The sequence below is a fragment of the Pseudorca crassidens genome, chromosome 9, assembly GCF_039906515.1.
Source record: "Pseudorca crassidens isolate mPseCra1 chromosome 9, mPseCra1.hap1, whole genome shotgun sequence".
NCBI classification, from domain to species: Eukaryota; Metazoa; Chordata; class Mammalia; order Artiodactyla; family Delphinidae; genus Pseudorca; species Pseudorca crassidens.
In genome coordinates, this window is record NC_090304.1 from 53,687,878 (window position 1) to 53,706,473 (window position 18,596).

The 18,596-nt window shown below is 55.6% G+C and overlaps 1 protein-coding gene across 6 annotated transcripts in view; it reads right to left on the bottom strand.

Annotated features, from left to right (window-relative positions):
- Nucleotides 1-18,596, bottom strand: part of ARRB1 (arrestin beta 1) — a 77,942-nt gene that overhangs the window by 10,444 nt on the left and 48,902 nt on the right. For 4 of the 6 annotated variants that reach the window (XM_067750363.1, XM_067750364.1, XM_067750361.1 and 1 more), the window contains exons 2-13: nucleotides 16,463-16,493; nucleotides 14,664-14,724; nucleotides 11,608-11,652; nucleotides 10,654-10,850; nucleotides 9,233-9,292; nucleotides 8,372-8,439; nucleotides 6,062-6,197; nucleotides 5,111-5,195; nucleotides 4,610-4,682; nucleotides 3,478-3,615; nucleotides 2,216-2,299; nucleotides 983-1,006 (exon numbers count right to left, since the gene is read on the bottom strand). In XM_067750363.1, coding sequence (XP_067606464.1) covers nucleotides 983-1,006; nucleotides 2,216-2,299; nucleotides 3,478-3,615; nucleotides 4,610-4,682; nucleotides 5,111-5,195; nucleotides 6,062-6,197; nucleotides 8,372-8,439; nucleotides 9,233-9,292; nucleotides 10,654-10,850; nucleotides 11,608-11,652; nucleotides 14,664-14,724; nucleotides 16,463-16,493 — 1,002 coding nt within the window. The remainder of the gene's footprint in view (nucleotides 1-982; nucleotides 1,007-2,215; nucleotides 2,300-3,477; nucleotides 3,616-4,609; nucleotides 4,683-5,110; nucleotides 5,196-6,061; nucleotides 6,198-8,371; nucleotides 8,440-9,232; nucleotides 9,293-10,653; nucleotides 10,851-11,607; nucleotides 11,653-14,663; nucleotides 14,725-16,462; nucleotides 16,494-18,596) is intronic. The other 2 variants (XM_067750362.1, XM_067750366.1) reach the window with 1 other exon arrangement.

Genomic DNA, 18,596 nt, shown 5'->3' on the forward strand with positions numbered 1-18,596 from the left:
GGAAAACGGGGCTAACTATACCTACCTTCTAGAGCCACTTCCAGGAGGTGACGTAGGTAAAAGGCTTGGTTAAACTGTGACGCTTGCCAGAATTATTACTTCCCCTCAATAGGAACATGGGGGGTTCATAAGGCTATTGAAACAATTTGGCTTTTTTGTTTTTGTTTTTTTTGCTTTTTGCTTCCAAAGGGGATTGCTTCTCCAGGTTCACTTGGAAAAGTGAGCTATCAGAATGGAAGCTGGTGGAAGACTGACTGTCAACCTTCACTAAAGCCATCCAGAATACAGATGGAAGAATCTGGACCTTAACCTTCCACCAGGCTATGAGCAGTCAAGGGCAGGGTGTGTATCTGATTCCTCTCTGGGAGCTCAGTCCCCCTCACAAGGCTGGGCTCAAGTATGGGTTCAGGAAATTCTTACTGAATTACATTGAATTGAATTTCACCTCTCCAAATGGACTCAGTTTTCTTGGATGAGCAATAGTGGCATCTTGTGACAGGAGGAAGCAAAGCACTGAGTTTGGGGCACAGGTATTTTTGGAATGCACGTGGATCCAGTTGGCTCCAGGAAGCCTTGTCTACAAAGGCAGATCTCAGGGCCTCTCCCTGACGACACTCAGCCAGCAGTTAGTTCTCATTAGTGTAGAAGTTTGAAAGCCACAAAGCCTGCATTTCTCCAAAACATCCTGTAAAACAGACTGATTGGGGGCCACTCCCCAGATAAATGGAGCCAACTTTGCTGTCCGCAAAGGTCCTTGTCACTTGGGTACGGCGGAAGAGCAGGGCGAGGTTTGAAAGGAGAAACTGCACCTCCCCAGTCCCTCTGGAGAGGGTCCTAGTCCCGGCACAGGCCTGAGCCTGGCAATCAAAAGTGACCGCTAAGATTCCTTCCAACCCAGTGCCCGTGATTCTGGACAATCAGGACAATGGTCTCTGGGCCCTTCAGGCAGGTGAGTTGATCAGGTTGAAGGAAGGGACTTTACCTGGATGCAAGATCTCCCAACAGGCTGTGGGTGGGTCAGAGGAGGCGGGAGAAGTGGTCAGGAGAGAGTTCAGAGAGGAAGAAAACAGAAAGCACGTTCATTTACCACCTCTGTTCCCCTTTGGGGTAGATTAGATCCTGGGACACACTCTACCCACCCCAGTTGTAACTGCTCATTCAGGGACGTACGGAGGTGTGAGCCCTGCGTGGGGAACTGGAACCCAGGCCCGGCTAAGCCAAACTCCCTGCGAGGGGAGCCCCAGGGTCATTATCTGTAAAGGAGACATAAAAGTTAACCCCTGTGCTGCCTGCCCTGGGGAGGCTGGGGCTATCCAATGGCAGAAGGAAGCACTTTAGGATTCCCCAAGGGTTCCTCAAGAAGGAGCCTGAGGCAGACTGTGGGTCCTGCAAGGACACGGGATTTGAGATTTGTGATTCTGAGATGTCCTATAATATATGGTCCGTATTACACACTGTCATCTGCACGAGGCATTATTCTAAGAATAAAGGAGACTCGATGTCTAATGCTATTAGCTTTCCAATCTTTTCATAGAAATTTATGAATTAAAAAAAATCCCTCTGACAAATTAGAAATCCTAATTCTAGGTTTATAACAACATGTGGGCCCAACATATGGAGAAAAGTGGGAGTTCTCTCTGAGCTTCCACCAGACAATGCTCCAGGTAAGGGAGTACGTTTGGTCTACCGCCATGACCCCAGCAGCCAGCCCGTGACCTGAGATTAAGGGAGGAGATTTCAGGAAATGTGTGAGGAATTGTCTGGGCCTCTGTTTCCCCATCTGTAAAATGGGAGAGTCGGAGCATCCCCAATCCAACTCTGGAATTCTGAGCTCCTTGAGCCATTTCCCCAGCAGATCAGCCTGGGTATGAGTTGGGGTGGGTGCTGTGCCCTGAGACATGATGACGGACATGGCACCCTTGTAGACCCCACAGCACAGACTCTGAGGAAGCTGCCCCCCACTTCCCACGTGCCCAGACTAGCGATGGGGAAGAGGAAGAGGAAAAAGAGGAAGAAGAGGAGAAGGGGGGAGGAGAGAAAGAGGGGAGGGGCAAGAGAGGGGCCAAAGGCCTCTGAAGTAGAAGAGGGAAAGGGGAAGGAACAGGATTCAGCTAAAAGGTCCAGCAAACAGGCAGAATGGGGCAGCGGGTGTGGCCATCAGGGACCTCCCTGCTGTACTTCGGGGTCTGGGTCTGGGCTGGGCTGTAGCACTTACCCTCCCCGAGACACCACCAGCTTCACCTTCACTTTGTAGGAAACAATGATGCCCAGAATCTCCCGGTTGGCTCCTTCCCTCAACCTGCAAGGCGACACGGGGAAGTCGGTTCACAGGGCTTGCTGGTGGGCAAGACCCGGCAGGATGGGGTGCGGTGTGGGCAGCAGCCATCGGCCCCTTTCCTGGCCACTCAGCCACCAGCTACAGGCAGAGCCCAGTGCGTGAGAAAGGCGAGGTCTGCTCTCAGGGAGCGGGAACTCAGAGCCCTGGCTTCCGAGTCTGGCTTTGAACCCCTGCTTCCCTCCAGGGGCCTGAGTCCCAGGAGTGCTGTGCGGAGCGGCTCTTCCTGCTCTCACGTGGGTTCCCTTTGTCTCACTCCTGAGCCAGAGAGGAGAGGGCAGGTGGCGGGGGAGAGGAGGGGAGTGGGTACCATGGAAGACCCTGCAGGAAGTGATGCTTTAATTAGGTCTCGAAAGCAGGTAGGATTCGAGCCAGGGAAGAAGACAGCAAACACTCCAAGGGGAGATGGTAGCATATGAAGGGGCGGGTGAGACAGTGTTTGGGCTGGAGTGGCGGGCAGCGGTGCTGCAGAGGTGGGTCAAACCCCCAGGAAGGGCCAGACCTCAGCGGGCAGGGCAAGACGGGTCCCCACACCCCCAGGTCTCCACTAGTGGAGGGTGGCCTCAGAGAGTCAGTGGTGACCGTGGGACAGGAGTGACCCTATGTTATGGCCCTGGGATCTCTGCCCTCTGGGGACACCCCCACGTGTGGTTTAGCCCAGCTCACTACCCTCAAATCTCCAGACTCCCCAGGCCTGTCCTGAGTCACCCTCTCCTGCTAGGACCCTCCCAGAAGCCACTCCCTTCCTTCCTTCCTTCCTTCCAGCCTTGCTCTGCCTCAGGGTCACACTCTATCCAACAGAAGACATGACGTCAGAAGCTCCTGCCTCTTGCACGAAGCCTTTCCAGGTTGCCCTCCCCTAGGCAAGCCAGCAGAGTGCAGCACTGACTACGAGAGGCTGGTCGAGTGGTCCATCTTGCTCTCTGGGGCACCCCTGGATAAGGGTGGGATTGGGGGACAGCTTCTCTGGCAGTTCAAGCTCATGAGGACAGGCCCTGGACAACGCTTGGGGAGAGGGTAGCCTGAGCCCACGCTGGCACTGGTGGGACCAAGGTGGGTGTGGACCCGTTTTGGGGAAGGGTAGGGGAGCCAGGGGAGGGGGGACATCCAAGAGCCTGGGACTAGGGACGGTAGGTCCTCACAGGGTGCTGGAGGCCAGGTTCGTGTCCTCATGTTTGAGCTTCCCGTCCAGGGCCAGGCCCCGCTTCTCTCGGTTGTTGGCCAGGAAGGGGGTCAGCGTGTAGACCTTGCAGAATGTCGAGCTGGGCGCCACTGTGTCACTGGGAAGAAGGGGGACCGATGTGGAGATGCCCCCCAGAGCCAACCCCAGCCCAGCCAGGTCACAGAGCCCGGCCCTGCTCCAAGTCCCCCTCCGCCACGAAGGGGCCACATGGGCCAGGCCCAGCTCTGGCAGGGAGACCACTGCCACCCAAAAGGGGCGCATCTCTGCTCCACGTGCAAACAGCAATGACTCTGGGGTGATCCAACAACTTCATTCTTGGTTCGTAAGCAGGTGCAAGGTTTTAAAGATTCAAGGTACTGCTCGGCCCTGTGCTGTTTGGCTAGGATAATTTTTTAGTGGAGACAGAATGGACTTTTTCTTTCCCTAACACATTATTATGAAAGAATTTCAAACATACAGGAAAACTGAAAGAATTGTGCAGTGAACACCCATATACCCACCCCCTGAGTTCTACAATGAAGACCTTATTTGCCTTATCTCATCTCCAGCCATCACGTGTAAGGTGTTTGGATTGTTTAGTTTTGACCTGCTTTTGCTCCATCCGCCATCCCCCTTCTCAACAATGAGCGAGCTGGGGTGTAGCAAGCCTCAGAGTCAGAAGAGCCCCAGCTCTGCCGCCGGCCAGCCCTGTGAGGCTGAGCAGGTCACCTCTCTGGCCGCATTTCCTTCCCTACGTACTGGGGTCAGCAGCAACCCCAACTCAGAGGGCTTTGTGCGATCTAGGTTTCCAGTACAGTGCAATTATTCTCTTCCCTCCATAACCCCAGTCCTCTTAGATTCACTAGCTCTTATTTTGTCATTCTAGTTTTAGTGGGTCTTTTCCCTGACTGTAGCATGCATTTCCTTATAGCTAAACCAAGCGGATGGTTTCTAAAAGGCTGTTCAGGGTCATTTACACTGAGCGGCAAGGAAATCTGAGGCCAGGCCCTCTGCCAGGTGGAGAAGAGCCACCTGGACCTGTGACCAGACCTAGGGCTTCTCTTTTCCCCACCGGATCCCACACGTCCAAAGCTGGCCTTGTGCTCACTTACTCGGCCTCTTCCATGGCCACGGGGCACTTGTACTGCGCTGTGTTGAAAAGGCAGATGTCTGCATACTGGCGCACTGGGGAGGAAGAGGGAGACAATGTGGGGTGAGCCAGGGGTCCCAGGCTCCCCGAGTTGGGGATGTTCAGCCCCAGACAACAGCCAGTCCACCAGAAGCTTCTGCAGGAGATGGACCCATCCTCTACATGGCAGCTCAAACATGCCCACTCCTTCCATAAACAAAAATCTCCCCCTGAAAGACAGCCCTGGCCAGAACCCAGGGAAACTAAGAGAAGAGGGGGCTTCCACAGTAAACTCATTACCCCGCCAATAAGCAGCCTGTGTTGCCAGCCTCAAAAGCCTTGCCCTTTGGCTTAGCAGGCCTTGGGCTTCTCTGTGGGCCGGTAGTTATGTACAAGGCTGTTAGTGAGGGGAGAGCCTTCAGCTGCCCCAACCCCTGGGAGGAGTCCCCTTGCCACCCCCTGGGCCGGCCCTCTGCCCGAGTACCCGAGATCTTAATCTTCTTCACTGTCTTGTTGGTGTTGTTGGTGACGTGGACGTTGACACTGATGGGTTCTCCGTGGTAGTAGATCTGGGAGGTGTAAGAAGGGAGAGGGAGGGATGGGAAGCCTCCAAAGCTTTAGATGACGGGGAGGGAGAAGAGGCCCCACACACATCTCCTGGGGTTCCCCAGGCCTTGGCCACTCTGACATTGGCCCCAAGTTCATCAGCCACTTCCCACTGATGCCTCTGGGCATGTTAAACTTAAGTTCCTTTGTGGGACCTTGAAAGATAATTAAGTTAGAAGGTGATACTCCTGTGTTCCACTCCGGGGTTGGCCACCAGAAGTAACGATGACAGTAATAATAACGGTAATGAGGGTGAGAGTGGTGTGACCTTGAACAGGTTATCTAAGCCTCAGTTTCCCCCTCTGTACAATGGAGGGACTGGAGTAGGTGATATATCAAGTCTCTGCCGGCTCTGGCTGCCTGGAATTTAGACCCAGGAGGGTCTGGAGGAAGCAGGAGAAAGGTGGGGAAGGGCTGATGCACTCACTGAGGGAAGCTGCTCTGAATCCTCATTGAAGAGCCTCAACTTGCATCTTGGCCCAAGCACTTGCCTTCAGCTGTCCCCCAAAGGGAGAGGAGGTGCTCACACTTCAAAGGGGGACAGGGGTGCAGGGAGATGGCCAGGACCCAGGACCCTTCAGGAGGTACGCTGACTTCTGAAGTCAATCGCACACTTCGAGCTCATGCCCCACCTCTGCCACGCCTTTAGTCCCCAAGAGGCTTCTCCAAATCCTCCAGCGGAGGTCTCAGATTCCCTGAGCCCTGTGATCCTTGGGCTGGAGGCAGAAGCTCCCAGCTGAGGAGGCCTGGAGGGCATGAGAGAGCTGGGATCTGAGGCTCCAGCCCTGGGGGAGCGGCCCCCACCCCCTGCCAAGCCCGAGCCTCCTACCTCCTTATCCAGGGAGGCCTCCAGATGCAAGGGCTTATCCGACATGAGGAACTGCCTGGTGGTCTCGGCTGTGGGCTGCGGGCCGGGCCTCTCCGGGGCGTATTGCACCTTCCGGATGATCAGGCGCACAGAATTCCTAGTGGAGATGGGTAGAGCAAAGGATGACCAGAGTCACCTGCCTCCATCCTCTTTCCTTGCGACCCTCACATCCTTCTCTTGCTGAAGAGACTGCCGTGGTTCCCATGACCTCGGACTCCAGTCCAAACTGCAGAGTTTGGCATAGGGCCTTGTCACCATCTGGTCCCACTCCAACCTCCTCCATCTTGTCCCCAGCCTCCTCCACTTCTTCACTATCATTCTCGATGGTCTATCTAGTCCTATTTCTGAAGCTCTGCTTATACTGGGTCCCAGCCTATAACACTCTCTTCCAGCTTCTGCCCTCATTTGCTTCCTTCCTCAAGGCCCAGCCAAACACCTGCTCGACCAGGAAACTCCCGAGATCCGCCCACTCTGATCTTCTCCTGGTCTGAACTCCCTCCCACCACATCAGAGGCCGAACCGTCCCACGGCAGCACTTCATGTGGATCTGTGTGCTGGTAGCCAGCGGGACGCTAAGAAAGGGACCTTGTTTCACTTCCTGCATCTCTTATGTCACCTAATAGTGTGAGTTCTTTAAGGACAGAAGTTTTTGTCTACATTGTCCACTACTGTATTCTCAGTATTTATGACAGTGCCTGCTGCCATATAATAAATACCTGCTAAGTATCTATTAAATAAAAATATACACAGGGAACAAGGGGCCCATGAAGAAACGGGGCTCAGAGAGGTGAAGGAGTTCAGTGAGGAGGTGTGGATTCAGGCAGGGGGAGTAAAGAGGATAAAGACTCAGTGAGAGGATGGAGGGCCAGAGATGGGATGGGGCTCAATGAAGGTGATGGGCTCAGGGAGGAAACAAGGACACGAAGATTTGGTGAGGGGATGGGATTCAGCCAGGCAGTCTCCTGTCAGGTGTGCTAGGTATCCCGGCATCCCTCTTTCTCAGCTAAGCCACCTCCATTCCCTGAGCTGGATAGCCGGGGCTAAAGTCCTAGCTCTCCCCATACTAACTATATGACCTTGAGTAAATTAACCTCCGTGCCTCAGTCTCCTCATCTGTAAAATGGTGACAACAGCAGGACCCACTTCTTAGGGTTGCTGTGAGGACTGAATTAGTTCATACATGTCCGTCACTTTGAACTGTGTCTGGTGTCTAATAAGCTCTTGATAAGTGATAGTTGCTATATCATTATTAGTAACTCCAGCGTGGACTTAAAATGTCCCATTGGTGGTAGGTGCTGGCTCTCAATGCTGCCTCCTCTTCCCTGCTCTGGTTAGGCCACCTACCACAACCTACAACCCCCTTCCTTTCTTCTGATCTCAGGGCTTAAGAAGAAAAGGGGGACAGAGAAGCAAGGGAGAAGGATCCCATCTCCACACACACATAAGCTGCCAGGCTGGAGTTAGAGATGTGCAATGCATCCTGCGACCACTAGGTGGCAGACTCAGCCCGCTCCCTAAGAGGCTGCAGCGCCCTCAGGAAGCAGGGTGCATCAGAGCTGGGGGCTGAGGCCAGCCTCGCCGGGAGCCAGAGCAGAGCCCGACCCCAGGAGGGGCAGGTGTGAGCGCGGGGCTGGGCAGCTCACCCCAGAAGTCAGGGCCAGCAATTTCTGGCTGCTAGCTTGGGCTCTCTGTCTGCCCAGGGCTGTGTCTCTCCAGGAAAAGGTTTCCCCTCTCCGACATACGGCTGACCTCCTCCCTCTGCCCTGGGTGGGTTCACGTTCTCCCCCTCCCTGCCTTGTTTGGAAGCCTCCACTGACACCCCCCTAACCCGCCGCCACAACCTCCTGCTGATGGCCTCCCAGGAGAACTGGGAGATGGGGGTCCAAGCTGGCGGGAAACATCTTGTTCACTGTTTAAAACAATCTGATTTTCGTTTTTCGTTTTTTTTCCAAAACAAAATTAAAGGACACGCCGTCTGGAGAGGAAGAGATTAGAGGCAGGGAGATAAGGGAAGCGGGTACAGTGGTGCAAAGGAAAAAGCGCTGAGGCCTGAGCCAAGGCAACTGAGCCACCTCCCCCAGGAAGCCCTCACAACCTGCAAGCCTTCCCGAGTGCCCTTTGCGGAGTTCCCAAGGCTGGAACGTGAGGCCCCTCCTCGCACACTTCCAGGCATTGTGACTTCTGTCTTCTTCGGACTTTGCCCATCCTGTCTCCCTACCCCTGCCAGCAGGCAGCCCACGCCCAGGCAGGCGGAAGCTGCGCCCTTCTCACCGCTTGTGGATCTTCTCCTCCAGGTTCTCGGCGCAGAAGGCTTTCACTTCATAGTCCACACCGCAGGCCTGTGGGGAGGGGTCACTGACCGCAGAGCCTTGGAGAGGACCGGCTCCCGTGAGCACAGCCTGCCCACCCTCTCATGTAACAAGGCCGCTGGATGGGAGCACCACGTTCCCACGGCCTGACCCCCCTCGTCTGACTCGGAGCCCTGCGCTCAGCCAGCCGCGGGGCTGCCTCCCCTATCCGACCTTCCCGCAGAGCTGCTCCCTGACCGGGCTCCCCTCCAGACTCCTGCCTGTCTGGGGGGCTGTCCTCATCACTCAGCGAGGCAGCCGCCCAGAAACAACAACAGGCACCTTTCAGCCCTGTTTAGAGAGCTCCCCCTGACCTCCGGTGCACAGACCCTGCACTGGGCGTGTCCCTGCAGCGTCTCACTCCACCCTCTAGACCGCACGACGAGGCACATCCTACCACCTCCATTTCGCAGATGAGGAAACGGGCTCAGAGATCTGAGGCCTGGGCCACTCATGGTGTCACTCCTCTCTGAGCCTCAGTTTCCCCACCTGTGAAACAGTGATGACGGCACCTCCGCACAAGGTTGTGAGGCCAGCTGGTTTTCCAGAGAACATTCTGCAGACGACACCGAGGCCAGCAAGACTGACCCTGGGCACATCACTGAGTGATACCGTATCTGCTGCCCTGTCTGAAAAGACCGCTTATCTGAGGTGGGATCAGCCTGGCCTAGAGGCAAGGAGGCTTCTACACGGAGGGTTCCAGCACCCTCCCCAGAGAGAAAGCCAGGGAACTGCAGACACAGTGTCCTGGACCCAGAGAGATGCTCCCTTGGGGGTGACCCACCTTCCCTGTGTCTTCAGGCCCCGGCTGCAACGTCACAGAACATGGGAGGTTCGGAGCGATCTGTTAAGAGGACGGACAGGCCTGTCACATTCACCACTGACCTCTCTGTGTCTCCCACCCCAGGCACCCATATACACATTCATCAGACCAGGGGACCCTAAGGACAGGCCATGTCCCTCCCATCAGACTAGGGAATTCAGGGGACAGACCGTGTTTCCCCCATCAGACCATGCCAAGCCACGCCCCATGTTAGACCAGAGGCCCCTTCAGGTACGCCAAGGATTTCAGTGTTTTTCTTTATCTAAGGGTTTAACCCAGCACAGTCCCCACAGAACAAGAGTTGAAAAGGTCTTTCCACGATGTCCACTGTGGTAGGCAGAATAATGGCCCCCCAAAGATGTCCACATCCCCATCTCCAAAACCTGTGATAATGTTACCTTAAATGGCAAAAGGAACTCTACAGTGTGATTCACTTAAGGATCCTGAGATGGGGAGATTACCCTGGATTAACCAGATGGGCCTTATCACAGGGTCCTTAACAGTGAAAGCAGGAAGCAGAAAAGACAGCGTCAGAGTGATGGGATCCGAGAAAGACTGGACCAGCCATTGCTGGCTTTGAAGATGGAGGAGGGGCAGGCTAGGGACCAAAGAGTGTGAGTGGTTTCCAGAAGCGGGAGAAGACAAGGAAACAGTTTCCCTCCTGGAGCCTCCAGAAAGAAGGCAGCCCTGCTGACACCTGATTTTAGCCCCGTGAGACCTGATTTTGATTTTGGACCTCTAGAACGTAAGATAACACATTCGTGTTTTAATTAGCAGGTTTAATTACTACCAGGTTTGCGATGATTCCTTAGAGCAGGCACAAGAAGCTAACACATCTATGACAGAGAGGATGGCTCTGCATCCTCTCCCCTTCTCTGACCCTCACAGAAAGCCGGGGGATTTCACTGAATCACAGAATCAGAGTCTGAGAAACAGTTAATTTGAAAATCCAGAATCTTGGGGTCTTGGAGTGGAAAGATGGCCGAGCAGGGAAATCCACTACTTGCCATCCTCGTTTGTGAGCTGGGTTGAAGCAGGGCTAGTGGGCAGCCGGTCTGAGGGAGGAGACAGCCTTGCGGTGACCCAGGGGCCAGAAAGGGCTCCTTCTTTCTCTGCAGCAGCCCCCCTCGACCCCCCTTTCTCCCACCAATGACCCGGACTCAGGAGGGTCTGGGGAGTAGCGCAGAGGTAAGGGTGATGCCCCTGGCAGTGGCCAGAGACACTTACCAGGCAACGTTAAGTGCCAATGCCCTGGTCCCAGCGTACACTGGGAAACTGGGTGGCACGGCGCTGCTGCCCCAGCTGCCCCCATATGCCTGCCCAGAGGGCTTGCTAGACGTGATGTTTCTGGAATGGGGCCCCAGGGGCTGGCAGTCCCTGACCTCAAAGGTGAAAGGGTAGGCGTGCTCGCCCAGCTTCTTGATGAGGCGCTCCTGCAGCCGAGTCAGGGGTTTCTTGTCCTCAGGGGCTGGCGGGAAGGACTGCACGTTGGCCACAAACAGGTCCTTGCGAAAGGTCAGGCCCAGGACATCCAGGTCCTCCCGGCCGTAGCGGAAGGCGCAGGTCAGTGTCACATAGACTGTGGGAGCAGGGGGCACTAAGGAGGGGCCTGGGAGGGCAGCAAACACCCCCCCCCCCCCAGAGCGTGAGCCGCAGCCCTGGGACTGGCCCCACTGGAGGCACAGGTCTGTCCCAGAGCTCCTGCGGGGAGGGCTGCGCTGCCCTTGGGATGGGGTGTCAGGTGCCTGGCCCCTGGGAGGAAGTGGGGCTGACTGCTGGATCGGTTCTGTTCTTCTCCACCCCCACTGCAGCCCAGGGCATCTGTGGAGAGGGTCTGACAGGGTTGATAGGGGCTGGGAAGGAGCACAGTGGGAAAGAGTAGTGGGAGGGGAAACAAGTGCTGGGTGGTGTCCGGAAGGCTCAGAGTCTTGTCCCACTCACCCCCCGCCCCGTCTCCTGTCCTCCTGACCTTAGACAGTTCCTTGACCTCCCCAGGAATCAATCTTCTCTTCTGTACAATGAGACCCTAACTCCTGCTCTGTTTGCATCCCCAGCCTTGCAACAGTCATGATGGATTGATGTAAAAGGGCTCAGGGCGTTAGAAGGTTCTCCCAAAATGGGCGCGGGCAGGGCCGCCCCAGGCCGGGGGAGGCCAAGGCACCTGCTCTGATGTTGACTGGAGCTGTCGAGGGAAGTACCAGCAGGGAGGGGCAGGGACAGGCTTGTTGCCTCTCTTACTGCTGACATTCTGCCTGCGAGTCAGGAAGGCCCTCGGCTGGAGGTCATGGAGGAAAAGGAGGCCCCTTGACAGGCTGGGGGTAAGGGCCACAGCTCACCTCTCCTCTCCTTGAGATACTCAGGATCCACCAGGACCACACCATCTGGAGGAAGGACAGAGGGTGAGTAGACTTGACCATTTCAACTTCTGAGCCCCAAACACCAAGTTCAATTTAAACTCAACCATTTTTCTGTCCAAAAGCATCATGAGCGAAATGGGGAGGCCAGCGCCCGGTCGATGGTACCACCATGTCCCCCCTTATGCACCCACCCAGGCTGGCCTGACAGACCCAGCTCACAACTTTGGGCAGATTATTTAACTTCTGTTTCTTCATCTGTTAGTCAGAATAAGAAGATGGGTCCAAAACCCCAGTATCAGGTATACTCTGGAATTCAGAAGGTTTGAATTGTAGGAACACCATATGGTCCATCTTCCACAGGTTGTCTAATGTCTTCTGCCAGCTCTGGGGCGGCACCCCTTGTCAGTCATTGATACCTCTGCAGGGAGACGCAAATATTTTCACCAAGAGGGTCCCTAAGGTATCGGTGGCCTCCCATCAGTTCAGGTCAGGTTTGCCACTGATTGAATTTTGTGTCAAACTCATGAACAGTTTGGGGCTTGCACAGCTTTGGGATTTGGGATTAACAGATGCTGTAGTACCTACGTCATAGGGCTCCTGTGAGGACGAGATGAGTCAGTATGTGTAAAGTGTTAGACAGTGCCTGACACGTGTGACACCATGGAGAATGTCCCGAGGCCTGGTCTTGGGAGTACAGAGTCCAGCTGAAGACGAAGGATGTTTTCTCTGCCCAGACCCCAGGAGGCCAAAAAGACTGGCTCAGGGGTCACCCCGTCACCTGCCCTCCCCAGTCTAACCCACAGCCCCCCTCACCCCACACTGACCCCCAGAGCTGACCCCTCAGAGGCCACATTAGGAAGTGAGTGCCCGGAGGGTTCCTGGTCTTCTCCCAGTGCTGGGCAGGTCCAAGGGACGACTGGTCAGGGGGTGCCCACCCCGTGCCCAGAGCCTGACGTGCATCTTCCCTCCTTTTACCGTGGGCTTTCCTCTGGGCCTGGGCACCAGGGGCTGAGTGGAAACTCAATGCAGAGGACATCCCAGCAAGGGCACTCCCCGAACCAGGGGTGTCAGGGAAGGCTCCCTGGGGGAGGGGGAGAGGGAACCAGGTCTTAAGGGCAAGTAAAGGTCATCATTTAGGTGACCAAGGGACAGCCCAAGGTGGGCAGTGGGAAGAGCACGGCTCTGAGGCTTGGGAGGGCAGACCCCGGAGGCGTCGGAGGAAGGAGGGCCGGGCCTGACCTTAAACGTCCTGTCTGTGAGGTCAGGGGGCTCGGACTTGCCCCTGAGTTTGCAGGGTAACCAGGGGTAGAGTTAAACATCGGGAAGACACAATCAGCTCAACGTTGTGAGGGAAAAAGATTTTCTCACTGTGGGTCATTTGAGCAACTCTGGACGATGCCCCAGCACACTCTGGGATCTGCAGAGCCTGGCATGAAGCAGGTGCTCTATGAACACTTGTCAAACAGTTCTCAGGGTGCCTGTGTGTGTCAGGGGAGCCAGATCCCTCGTGTCCCTCTCCCCAGTCCCCGTGACCCCGCTGCTATCCTTAAAGGCCAAGGGGTGTGACAGCCCTGGCCTCAGACAGCCTGTAGGAAACTCTGCCTTGGAGCAGGCCACAGGCGAACACAGGGATGCTTGCTCCCCGCCTCCAAGTTCAGGGAGGAGATGGAAATGGCAGAGGGGGCAGTGAGCCTCAGAGGACACCAGACAGGGCTGGGGAGAAGAAGTGGGGTGGGGTCATAGTGCTCCAGGCCAGGAAGGGAGGGGCCTGGAATAGAGCTGGACTCTGCAGCCCACAGCCTGCTCAGGGACCCCAGGGACTCCCCAGGTCTCCTTCCGTAACGTCACAAAGGCCTTCCTCTCAGCGAGCTGCAACCTGCCACTCTGCTCCCTCTGCTCCCACCTGGGCTCTGGAACCACAAGTCACTCCTGTCCCCTTGGCCCCAGCAAAGCCCGCAGGGATGTGATGACAGGCCACGTTCTCTGTGAATTTTTCCCCAAGCAACACATCCTACTTTCTTCACCTGGACTTGGCCTCATGCAGTTTCCAGGGCCCATCCTCCCAAACCGTCACCTTCTTTGGCCTCACTCGGGTTTGTTCACGTCCCTCTTTAATCATTTAACCTCTCTGGGCCTCGTCCACATTTGTAAAATAGGGGTCATCCTGGGCCTCCCTCCCTCAAACAGTTGTGGGAAGAGGCAATGAGACTGAGGTTCTTTAAGGAGAGCTTTGGTTCTTAGAATCCTAACTGGGGGCGATTCTGCCCCACAAGGGGATATTCGCAAGGTCTAACAACACTTTTGATTGTCGTACTGGGATGGGGGACTGCTGGTGTCTAAAGGGTAGAGACCAGGAATGCTGCTAAGCACCCTTCAGCAGAGAGGGTGGCCCCCGCCAGCAAAGAATGATCCAATCCGAAACGGCAAGAGTGCTGAGGTTGAGAAGCCCTGAGCAAGAAAAAGTCCTTGCAAGTGCCCAACCTCCGGTAAGAACCCCACGTCAGCGAGGACAGCCTCCGTTTCACAAGCCCCTAGGTTTTCCTGTCACCTCCCACCCTTTGCCATTAGGAGGGAGCAGAAAAAAGGTTCTGCGAAGCCAGACTGCCTGGGTTTGTTTGAATCCAGGGTCCTCGATCTACTCGCTCTGTGACCTGGAGGAAGTCACTTAACCTCCCTGTGCCTCGTTCTCCTCGGTAAAGCAGGGATGATAATAGGAGCAGTTACCCTCGGTGTTGGGTAATAATAAGGCTCACGATAAGTGGTGGCTGTTGTCATCCTCCTGGTGACATCAGGACACCGGCCCTGCTTCTTACCTCAATCCTTCCCACAATTTCCTCTCACAGGTCCCTCAGTTGAAGAGGAGAGTAGCTGCTTGGTAAGCTTTTGCTGACTGAACGCACGTCCTGTTCTTGGTACCAGGCCACTCTGGAGACCTGAAGGCTATTCCTGGGCAGCTTCAACACGCTCTTCTCTGGAAGGAGCCAGGCCAGCCCTGCCTCCCCCCTCCCCTCCCTCTCTGGCCTCCAGGGACTCACCCACGGGGTCCACGAGGTCGATGTGGTCCACAAAGTCCCGCTTTCCCAGGTAGACGGTGAGCTGGGGAGGAGAGGCACAGAGGGTGTTAGCAGCTGTGGGCCCCCGCCCTGGAGGAAACCCTGGGAGCTGCCCCTGAAACCCCTGGCCCCAACCCTAGCCCTCATCAAAATCCTAACTGGACTTGGACCTGAGCCCCAGTCCTAATACGAACAAGCCCTTGTATAATTTTTAAAGCACCCGTTCATCCCAAAGCCCTGTGAAGAAGTTGTCATTGTTCCCATTTTGCAGATGAGGACACTGAGGCCTGCAGGGATCTTCCTGCCAAGCACCACTGAGGGTGGAGAGGCAGCAGCAAAGGAGTCTGCTGGGAGGGGGTGCTGGGTGCAGCTCTGAAAGGACGGGGGGACCCAGAGCAGGGCCAGCAGCGCCGAGAGGGTGCTCTGAACACTGAGCTCTGTGCCCTTCACTGCTCCCGGCCTCTGTGCAGCCTGCAGTGATCCACTCGAAGGACTTGTTTTCCGAGGCAGTGAGCGCCCCACTCATTAACCAGTCTTCAGGGAAGAACCCCAGAGCTAGAATCCAGAGTGTCATCCTGGATGCTTCCTACTCCTCCCCAATCCCTAAACACTGACGAGTCTCCCTCCACCAGATTTCTCCATCCTCACAGCCAGCATTGGCTGAACTACACGCCAGCCCCTTGACGGTCTGCTGCCTGGAGCCTCCCCTACTTTGGACCTTTCTCCGCTCCTCAGCCACACTGGTCATCCTAAAATGCAAATCTAACCATGGTAGTCTGGTCTGAAAACCCTCTGATGGTTCCTCAGTGCCCAGAGGTAAAATGACAAATGAGTTTCATTCCAAATGCCAACTCTGATTGATTGGTAAGGGCTGCCTGGGGCCCTGGGTTGAGAAGAATCCAAGATGGAATATGGGCTCAGCAGGAAAGGGTGAACAGTGATTGGTGATGTCTGCTGTGGGCTCAGAAGGGAGACGTGGGTGCACGTGGTGCTATCTGCCAGCCCAGGCCAGGAGTCCGAGCTCCTAAGCCTGGCCACCTCCCCCTCTCAGCTCCCGCTCCCTCTGCCTCCCTCTTGGCACCCAGACTCCCTACAACTTATGTTCACGCCTTGCATGCCCTTTTCCACCCTGCCTTGCCTGGGAATGCATCTTTCCCCACAGAAGCCATCCCTGACCACCCAGGCTGGGTCTGCAGCTATACTTACCACTTTATATTGAAATTACCAGTTTCTGTGCCTACCTCCCGCATCTGGCCCTGAGGGGCACGGGCTGTGCCTTATTTATCTCAGTACACCCTACCCTGATTCCCACTGGCTCAGCCTATACCTGACATGGAATGATGTCAGTAATATGTGCTGAACTGAGAGGAAAGCAGGATGGAGCCTGGGGCCGTATTAAGAAAGAGAACAGGGCAGGCACTGGGAGCTGCCCTGGATAACAGGATTCAGTAGAGAGGCTCCAGGGGCCGCTCATGCCGGAGGACTCACCACCCCTGAGGCCCTTGGCACTTGCTCTAATTATTGCACTCACAGTGCAGCCTCTCCGTGATGGGCCACACCAGGGCAGGGGTTCCCTAAAGTCCAGGAGAGTCGTCCTGCCCCCCTGAGACGGCAAGTTTGCTGACAGGGCCCCTCTCCTTGTAGTCGAGGGCTCCTAAGGACAGGGCTGTGTCTCTCCCTCAGACAGGGTGTGCAGGTCCTTCGCGGCAGTAAAGATGCCGGAAGAGGGGATGAGAGTTTGAGGACAGAGAGGAGACAGGGTGCGGCTGCTACAGACTCACCTTTCCATTGGGGCTCGCCTTCTTGAACACCCTGGGGAGAGAAAGAGCGGGAAGGCCAGGTTAGCATATCTCGCCCAGGGGAAGGTTCCTGCAGGCCGTCCCTCGGCAGGACCAGAACAAGGGGTCTGGAGTGACTTGCAGGCACTGACCAAGTGCTGGGAGCCGTAACAGTGCCTGGCATGATCAGATCTCACTCTCTCCCACTGCCATCCCCACCTGAGACGCCATGCTTGCCTTTATAGGTCCCCTGGGCTCCCTCGACAGCCCCCTCAGTCTGTTCCTCACCCAGCAGGCGGAGGGAGTCTTCTAAGATAGGTCAGACCTGGCCGCTCATTTGCTCAAAGTCCTCCCAGCTCACGCAGAGGCACGGCCTTGTGTGTGTGGTTTGCCCTCCCCCTTTACCTCCCAGCTTCACCTCCCCCTACTCTCCCCCATCCTCCAGCCGCTAGCCTGCTGGCCTTTCCTCCAACACACCAGGGTGGTCCCTGCCTCAACAGTCCCTTCCCTGGGACGTTCTCCCCACACAGATACACTTGCCCAGCCCCGCGCTTTCTACGATGAAGCTTCATCCTGTGCCTACCCAGTGTTCCAAATCCTCTCACTGTACTTTCCCGTTTTCCACAGCACTCTCCACTTCCTAACCCACTACATAACTGACTCTCGGATTACATTTATGCCTGTCTACTCTGCTAACGTCATCTCCACGAGGGCAGGGATCTTTGTCTCTCGTCTACTGATGCGTCCCAAGCACCTAGAATGGCACATCTAGTAGGGGTTTAATAAACCTGTGTTAATGAATGGTAGGCAGCCAGCACTTAATAAATATTAGTTGAGAGGGTGAATGAATGAATTAGTGAAGGAATCAACTGAGGAACTGAGGCCAGGAAGGGAGGGGATGTGCCCACGGCCACACAGCAGAGCACGGATGTGGGGTCGGGCAGAGGCATGGTCCCTGACTCCCGTAAAGTGCTCCGTCTTCCTCCCAGAGCACACCCTGGGCCCCAGCAGCTCTTCCTGCTGTCTCCCGGCAGCTGGTCTGGGAGCCTGAGGCCCCTCACCTATCTCCCATCATCCAGTCCCAGAACTGCTCAGAGCAATGTTGGGAGGGAGAGAAGAAAGGTAGAGATGGAGACCCAGAGGCAGAGAAGGTATTGGAGGAGGGAGGGGAGGGAGGGAGGGAAGGGAGGGGGATGCTGGCTCTGGAGATGTGACAATAAAGGATGGAATGAGAGATGATAAAACAAACAAACAAGAGAGGGAGAGAGACAGTCACACAGAGAGATGGAGCAGACACAGAGCAACAGAGCAGACCTGCACGCACTGAGAGCGATGCAGGCAGCCCAAATCCTGGAGGGGCAGGAGGTCCAGCAGGCATCCAGGGCAAGGCGGGGTGAGGCCCACAGTGTCCCAGCGACAGCAGGTCCTCCCAGAGGGGAGTGGGGTGGTGGCTCTGTGCTGCCTCTGTAGCCCCCCCGCATCACTCCCCCCCCTTACTTTTGGGGCCCAAGGGACCACTGATGGGTCTGAGCTTGGTTGGCAAATAAGAGCCTAGCACATCCCTCCCCCACCTCCCCTAGGAGTTCTGGGTTTTTCTCCTCCTCATAAATATTTATCAGTGTTTGGAGTGTGAAGATGCCACAGTCAGCTGGGGTATAATAATTGCTAAAGTGAGAAAAAAATACAGATCACACAGTTTGAACTAGCAGTTCCCAAGCTAAGGCCAGACCTGCAGAGGAGACCAGAGAAGTGACAGGCCACAGAGATCCCAGCTGCTTCCAGAAGCCTCAGTCCACCCCTCAGGAGCCCTGGGTCTGATGGAAAGGAGAGGCCACAAATGCCTGAGGCCATCCCAGGGACCCCTGAGAGGGACCAGCAGCACCCTGGCCACAGGAAGCTGGTGCAGGGGGCCAGCTGGGAGTAGTGATAGTCAGAGAGAGAAGGGAGGGAGGGAAGGAAGGAAGAAGCAATTAACATTTTTATAAAGTAGGAACTAGCATTTGTTGAGTGCCCAATTAATTATTTCTCATAAAAGCACTGTGAAATGAGCATTATAACCCTCATTTTGCAGACAACGAACTTGAGATTCAAAGAGACGTAGTAATTTTCCCAGAAACATACAGCAAGCAAGGGGCTA